This window comes from Ctenocephalides felis, unplaced genomic scaffold (assembly GCF_003426905.1).
Source record: "Ctenocephalides felis isolate EL2017-DRISC unplaced genomic scaffold, ASM342690v1 CF-g0.4_SCAFFOLD_00845, whole genome shotgun sequence".
Classification (NCBI taxonomy): Eukaryota; Metazoa; Arthropoda; class Insecta; order Siphonaptera; family Pulicidae; genus Ctenocephalides; species Ctenocephalides felis.
The window spans coordinates 75541645-75550418 of record NW_020536999.1 but is presented as its reverse complement, the minus strand read 5'-3'; the positions used below and the strand labels follow the sequence as shown (position 1 = coordinate 75550418).

The 8774-nt window shown below is 34.4% G+C and overlaps 1 protein-coding gene across 1 annotated transcript; it reads right to left on the bottom strand.

Annotated features, from left to right (window-relative positions):
* Positions 1 to 6631: 6631 nt before the first annotated feature.
* LOC113389345 lies at positions 6632 to 7096 on the bottom strand. Its single transcript, XM_026626395.1, has one exon. It carries the CDS (start codon positions 7094 to 7096, stop codon positions 6632 to 6634), a length of 465 nt encoding a protein of 154 aa, XP_026482180.1.
* Between the last annotated feature and the right edge of the window lie 1678 nt (positions 7097 to 8774).

Sequence of the window (8774 nt, the reverse complement as noted above, 5' to 3'; positions counted from 1 at the left end):
TTCGTAAATTTCCACCATTAAGAAGAAGTCAGACTCCCCTCAAAAATCCCGTTAATACGAGCCACTCCTTCGTACGTGCAAACGTCTCCTTCTCAGAAATAACAAGAAACTCACAGAAAATAAATAATCATGTTACATGCCAACAAGACAATTCAGAACAACCTACAAACCATCAACAAGCCAATCAACAAAGTGACATACATGAATTAAAAAATATGATGAAAACGTTAATGAACCAAATGGGCACTGTGCTCAATATAATCACAAGTCTTTTAGTGAAAAAAATAATGGCATTCGAATATAAATTGTGCACATGGAACGCCAACGGTCTAGCTCAACATCACCAAGAGCTCAAACAATTTCTTCTAAGCAATGACATTGATATAATGCTAATTTCAGAAACACATTTTACGAGCAGAATTTATTTTAATATTCCATTCTATACCACTTACAGCACCAGGCATCCTGACGATAGAGCACACGGAGGATCAGCCATTTTAATAAAATCTAAAATCAAACATTATCTAATGGAACCTGTCTGTAATGATTTCCTGCAAGCTACCATCATTTCTGTAGAATTTCCTCAAAGTAATACTACATTTGCATCAGTCTACTGCCCGCCTAAACATAAGATACTAAAACGAGACTTTGAAACGTTTTTCAACGGTCTTGGAAATAAATACATAGTAGCAGGGGACTATAATGCCAAGCATACTCACTGGGGATCAAGACTATGCAATCCCAGAGGACGAGAACTCTTCAACTTAATTAACTCCAATAACTCAACAACAATATCGACAGGAGAACCTACCTACTGGCCAAGCGACATGCATAAAAAACCAGATTTACTAGATTTCTTCATTTGCAAAGGTATTCCAGAAATAAACTTGAAAGCCTACTCAAGCTTGGACTTGTCTTCAGATCACTCTCCAGTAATTGTATCTTTTAGCAATACTGAACCAATTTGTAACCTCAACCTTCACCTTACAAATAAGTATACCAATTGGAGCAAATTTGGAGATATTCTGGACAATAATCTGGAATGCAACTTACCACTAAAATCTGAAAAAGATATTGATTTTGCTGTGAACTTTTTTAATGACTCACTCTATATCGCCGCACAAAACTCCACTCCATCAATCGAAAACAACTTTTCTTTTAATTGTCCAACTTCAATCAAACGGCAAATCGCAATAAAAAGAAGACTAAGGAAAATCTGGCAAACCACACGATCACCGGTAGATAAATCCAATCTTAACAGAGCCTGCAAAGATTTGAAACTCATGCTCCGGAACTTTAACAACCAAGTTTTTGAAGAGAAATTAAAACACTTAACTTCTACCAAAGAAACTAACTATTCACTTTGGAAAGCCGCAAAGAAATTTAAACAACCAGTCGCTCAAACGGTACCAATTAAAAAAGCCGACAACTCCTGGGCTATAAGCCATGAGGATAAGGTCAATTACTTTGCCGACTATTTTGAAGAAGTTTTTCAATGTCCGCCTCAGAAATGCAGTTCTCAAGAAGAAGAGTTTATTTACTATGGGCTTCGTAACATGTCTTCAGGACCACAAGTTCCGACAATTCGCTTCTCCCTATCAGAAGTCAAGAAAGAAATAACAAAATCCAAATCAGGTAAATCACCAGGATACGACAAGATCTCGATGCAAATGCTGAAACACCTTTCACCAAAGTCTATAAGATTTCTGACAATTCTATACAATTCGATATGTAGACTTCAAATTTTTCCTCAAGCTTGGAAAAGAGCTAGGATTATCTTGATTCCAAAACCTGGCAAAGATCCATCCTATACAACATCATATCGACCAATAAGTCTTTTACCCCTCCTTTCCAAAATATTTGAAAGATTGCTGCTTAAAAGAATTCTTGTCACATTGAACAATAATAATACAATTCCTTGTCATCAGTTCGGTTTTAGAAAGATGCATTCAACGATTGAACAAACCCATAGATTGGTGCATAAGATTAACGAAACTCTACAAGAAAAGAAATATTGCTCAGCTCTTTTCTTAGATACCACACAAGCATTTGACAAAGTTTGGCATACAGGACTTCTTTATAAAATTAAAAATACTTTACCCAATGACCTATTTCTATTAATTAAATCATACTTATCAAACCGAAGTTTCTACGTAAACATTATCAACATGAACTCACCTATTAAAATAATAAAATCAGGCGTTCCTCAAGGCAGTGTTCTCGGCCCAATTTTGTTCTTAATTTTTACAGCTGACATTCCCACCTCACTTGACACAGACATAGCCTCATTTGCCGACGATATTTGCATTCTTTCAAAACATGAAAATCCCACAACTGCTTCAGAGCAACTTCAAAGTCACCTAACATCAATAGAAAAATGGTACAAACTGTGGAGGCTAGAGATCAACAGCCAGAAATCATCCCACATCACTTTTACACTCAAACACGAGACATGTCCACCTGTAACTGTGAATGAAATAGAAGTCCCTCAGGTCGAACACGTAAAGTATCTGGGCATGCATCTAGACCGCAAACTGAATTGGAAAATTCACATAAAAAAGAAAAGACAACAGCTTGAGGAAAAGTTACGAGAACTATACTGGTTAATGGGTAGGAGATCCCATCTTTCTGTACACAACAAAATACTGGTATACAAAGTTGTACTTAAGCCGATTTGGACATATGGCATAGCACTTTGGGGTACCACATCTAAAAGTAATGCTAACATCATTCAAAGGTTTCAGAACAAAGTTCTTAGGATCGTTTTAGGCGCCCCAAAATATACTCCCACCTGGCTGATCCATGATGACACACATATGCGCACTGTAGCCGAGGAAGTTAAAAGATTCGCTGTTAACCACAAGGACAGACTGGAAGAACACCCAAATGAGTTGGCCAACGCACTGCTATCCACAAACACAACACGAAGACTTAAAAGAAAAATATTTAGTGATTTAATTAGATTGTAGTTACTCGTGTCACACTATTAATTCTTATAAAGGAAAAATGCAACTGTGTATTTTTCACTATTTATATATCGATGTCATTTTTACATATAATTGCCAAAAGATTTACTTAATGTCTATGTAGGACAGTTGTAAATATATTGATGAATAAAAAAAAAAAAAAATCTCCAATATAATTGAGACATTTAACTGTATCAATGCTAGAAATTTTAAGGTTTTATAACAAATTCTGTGAAACGTAGGTTATTAAAAATTATTCTTGTTCTAATAATATAGGTTCATAACTAATAATCGATTCTAAATCAATTTCTAAATCGATTTTTTCAGCTGTTTAAAAGGAAAATGCAGTTTAAAAGTAAAATGTTTGAAGAGTTTACTAAACACAAGTATTGATATGAGATATATAAATACGCAAAAAAAACTATAGGAAGGAAGTCTGAAATGTGCTGAAATCTTTGCTGATCTCCCACAAACATAGAACAAAAGAACTCATAATTATATATTAATTCAGTTAAGTAAACACACTGAGAACACTAACGAAATAATCGTAAGTGAAAGAAAATTCACGGTTAATGCTAAAATTTTAGCTATTGCAAAGGTTAATTCAGGTTGAGCTATGTTACAAGAAAAGATTCTGAGTGTCGATAATAGTGCAGTAAACGGAGAGGAAAAAAGGGTATAACCTCTGAATTTTTTTACTGTGCTCCGAATTTCATAAAATTTTGGAATTAGGTTCATCTTACCCACAAGTTTAAAAGTGAAAACAATTCGGGTTGCGCCATCACCCCCGGGGGGATGACACCCCTTCTCAATTGTGTAATTACATTTTTTCCAAATAATGTCGGAAATCGATAGAAGAACTAATTATAAGAAAAAAATGTCTTTTAAAGTTTTTCAAAAAAACTAATACTTTTCAAGTTACTGGTCACTAAATATTCATATATTCTTGGCGTTTTTCTTCGTTTTTTTGCAAATATCTCCTAAAATATACATTTCAACGAAAATCATGTAATAATATCAACAGAATAATATCAATAAAAATCTTAATAAATCGGTATTACATAAAGTGTTCTAGGAAAATATTAAGCAAGATATGAAAGAGCAAAGTCGTTTTTTATTTCGTTCAAGATTTAATTGTTGTATCTGTGTCGAGGTTTTGCATTTTATGCATTTCGGTGAAATTGGGTTTTATAGTGCTCAACATAAGCTTTAAAATGAGTGCCGTTACAAGTTTTTTGCGTGTAAAATGAGTGAGCTATCATGCAAATAAGAAGCATATACGAAGTTTTTTTCTTTTAAATCATATGGTTTAATGAGCGCCATTTCCACCAGAATTAAAGTAATTCACATTCCATCTAGAATTCACTTCATTATAGACATCTTGATGGATTCTAGCAGATTCACTACTTTAGTACAAACTATTTTCAGAAAACTCACGATTTCATGAAAACTTTTTTCCAGCAGTATTGATAGTGACTTTATTATATTTCATTTGATGATGAGCCAAATGACCAAATATGCCAAATAATAGACTTGATGATGAGCCAAATCCTAGCAGGTAAAACATTGTTGAAGAAATTCGATCATGGGCAATTAATTTCAAGATGAATCATCATTTTCAACTAAATCAGTTGTTGGCAATTTTGAAAAAATATGGATTAAATGACTTGCCATCATCAGCTAAAACTATATTGATAGCATCTCAGCATATAGCAATAACAAAGATGAGAGTATTCGTGAAACTGAGGGACAATATTGTTATGCCATCCTATAACTCAATATGCCTGTTTCGCATCAGGTAATTATAGACTCAGAGCCCGTGGGCGGATGATGGTATCAGAGAAAAACACACGTTACAAAATATTGCTCATGTTTTGAAAAAGAGTTAATTGAATGGCAAATCTTTGATAAAGTTATTATTGTTGTGACTGATAATGCATCGAATTGAAGAAGGTTATTATTTTATTTATCACAACACAAGAAAATTGTCATTTTTTGACTCCAGATATAAAAAAGGCTCTGAATTAGAGAGTTCTGCGAAAAGATATCACTAGGGCAGAACATATTGAGCCACCATCAGTACTATAGCAGAGATGATAAAATGTGGGAAAATTGAGACATGCGTGTAGTTCAGACTTCAATCCCTTTTCCAGAAGAAGAATATTACAAGAATATATAAATAAAATATAATAAAAAATTGGCACATTTTTATAGAAAACAAGATCCTCTTCAGGTTTTAGAGAAACATATCCTGCTTTATATAAAATGTAAAAATATATGTTTGTGTAAACCGGAAACATCAGTTCCGTCAGAAGGCCTATATTCGAAGGCTGTCACACAATATAAAAATGGGTGTTCGAAACTCTAATTTTAATGTGACTTTACGAAACACAATATTCAACTATAAGGTAAGGTTAACATGGCTTGGAGCAAAATTTATATACACAGATAGAGCCAAAAAAGGGAACTTAGTAGGATGTGCGGCTTTTGAACCGACAAACAAAATAGTCAAATACATTAAATTGCCAGAATTAACTTCTATCTTCACTGCTGAACTCATAGGTATAAAAAGCGCAATCAAAATTATTGAAGAAAATCATATGGAAAACTGTACCATTCTAACTGGTTCTCGGAGTGCAATCGAGGCACTAAGGAAAATAGACAGCAAAACAAATAATATTACTTTTGATATACTCGAGGCTATAGAAAAATTGGAAAGCAAAAAATATAAAATAAACATTGTGTGGATGAAATCACATGCAGGTATTAGGCACAACGAAACTGTAGACAAATTTGCAAAACAAGCTTGTAAATTCGGAGAGGAAAGATACAAAATTCCAACTTCAGACCTAAAACACAGACTTAAACAAATCGCCTTACATCAATGGCAACTCTGTTATACAAAATATCTAGAGAAAAAAGGACACAATTATGGATCAATAAATCCTAAAGTATTTACGCACCCTTGGCTTAAAAAAATAAAACAAAATAGAAAATACAAATAAATGTAGGATCCGACTAGGCCACGGGAGGTTTGGAGAACACCTAAACAAAATTAATGTAATCAATTCCCTGACATGCACATGTGGATATGAAGAAGAATCCCTTAATCCCTCGATACCAGCCTGCAAGAGAAAAATGTTACGAGAAGCTTCAAAAAGAGAAAATCGAGGTCCCGACTAGCATACATCATTTACTTACTTATAATTAGTTCGGAGAACATATATACAGGGTCCGGCACTCAAAGTGTAACCTATGGAAAGAGCCATAATTTCAGTTTGGAAAATCAATTTTACTCGATTCAGAGTACAAAACGTGTAAAAATAATACAAAATTTGAGAACATTCACTTTTGCTCGACATGACCACCTTTTGCTTTGACTATGGCCTTTAGACGGTCCAAAAACAAATCGCATTTGGCCGAATCTGACTTGCAGGTATTTTGGCCCACTGGCGGATAACGACTTTTTTTAGCGCCTCGAAACTGATGTACCTCTTAGTTCGGACCTTGCTCTCCGAAATGGCCCAAAGAGAATAATCCATAGGATTCGCGTCTGGTGAATTCGAGAGCCATTGTGCGGACGTTTTGAAGTTCGGAACGTTGATTTTCAGCCATTCTTGGTTCACTCGAGCTTTATGAGACGATGCCGAGTACTGTTGAAACGTTCATGGTCTGCCACCGAAATGATTGTCTGCCCATGGCTTCAAAGCAACCTTCAGAATACTTTCCCGATAATATTGAACATTTACCTTGACGCCAGGCTCGATGAAAACGATTGTAGATCGCCCATCTGCGATTTCAGCGGCCCAAACCATTTTCTGTGGCGGGTGTTGCCTCCTGATGGCCAGTCGATGGCTCAAATGCTTGTTTGAACGTTCAGTCCAGTAAACCCTATCGTTTTGAGAAATTACGAATTGCTCAATTGTGAAAATTTTCTCGTCGGAAAACACAATGTTCGGAAATTTACCACTTTCGGCCCGGCGAAGAAACTCCTTAGCTCTCTGAAGTCTCACTTGCTGCTGTTTTGGCGTAAGATCATGTGCCTTTTGGATCTTATAAAGCTTGACCTTGAGATCATTTTTCAGTATGCGGCGGATGCTACGGTCAGAAATGTTAAGTTCTTCTGCCATTTAATTGGCACTTCGTCGGGGATTTTGCTCGAGTCGCTTTCTCACTTTTTTGACCATCTCATGTGACGTTGCAGTCTTTTGGTGACCACCTTCATGACGTTTTGCGATGCTACCAGTTTCATTGTAACGAGTTATGGTGCGATAAACGAAAACTTTATTCACTTTCAGGTGTTTGAGCCCTCGAACAATCGCTGGTTGTGTTTTTCCAGCTATATATAATTTATTAATTTAATCTCACTGTTACGTTTCAAATCCATTACTGATTTCTTTTTTTCGCGTTCACTGTCGACTAAATACTTTCGTGCGCTTATAAACAATATACCAAACTATCATTTAGCTAACTTACTGACAGTTGGTACCCGTGCACAAGCTACGCGAGCGGTTTGAAGTTGGTTACACTTCGAGTGCCGGACCCTGTAGTATTATTAACGAATTTCTTATTGAGAATAGTTTAAAAATTTAATTTAAAAATTCGACATTATATTGTATATATATATATATATATATATATATATATATATATATATAAGTATTCAAAGTTTATTGTATATAGATTAGTATTCAAAGTTTATTGTATATAGATTTCTTTGTACACTAAGTGGTGGCAATATGACTCATATCAGATGACATTACAATAAATAAATAAAAAAAACTCTAATATTAATTTCGAAAGCAGTGAATCTGTTAAATATTATCTCAGAGTTTTGAAGCATGATAAATTGTATGTTGATGAAACATGATAATATGCAAACATATTCGCGTCCAATATATTACAAGTTGAATAACAATCATAATATTGATTTTTTTCATTATTTTGTAGAATTGAAATTTAAACACTTTGCTATTATAAAAGAGTCATAAATATGAAAATTATAATCATTCGTTAATAAAAAATCGGTGGAAATGGATTACACGCAAGTAACTGCAATTATATACTCGTAGTATTCATAACCTCATGATCTGCTTATCAACCAGGATAATTGTTCAATCATAGTTCAATATATCAGTCTGGTCTGTGTATGGTGATGTTTATATGAAACGGCGTATGTCGAGATAGGCGAGCACATTTGAATTGCGTTAGAGAAATGCTTCCTTTTCTTAACGCGTCAGAACATTTTCATTACTCTAAATCTGCAAGATATGATGCAATTAAACAACAAAACTTCAAAAGGAGTTCAAAAGGATTTTTCATGGTTAGGCGTAAATTTTTGATGATTGAAATTTGGTTCAATAGTATGTTAGCAACTTTGAATATTCGCGCCAGCATAGATACCAATATTAACATTCTGTGCTTGCACTTGTACACACTTCATGTAGTCACCATATTGTATATTTTTGTCATGTTTACAAATAAAAGAAAAGATCGGTCTCTTACTTTACTAGACTTCGAGGCGAGAACATCAAATTAGAAATAAATAGATCCTGACGTAAGATTATTGGTTGTTGTTATTATATATGTATATTATATTAACGTGTGATTTGATTACAGGTAGCCAGAGTTAAGGTAATCAATCTATGTGATGAATACTGAGTGAATGTTAAAGTGAAGCATCTAACAATTCAGAAGTGCGAATGAATTAACCCCACAGTGTGAATGTTTGTGTTGTATTAATAACGTTTTGGTTTCAGGTTTATTAACGAGTTTCTCTTTCAGAAAAGTTTTGTTGTGTCAAGCGAG

Excerpts from the sequence above, each read along its gene's own strand:
- LOC113389345 (XM_026626395.1), bottom strand. The coding sequence starts at position 7,096 with ATGGCAGAAGAACTTAACATTTCTGACCGTAGCATCCGCCGCATACTG.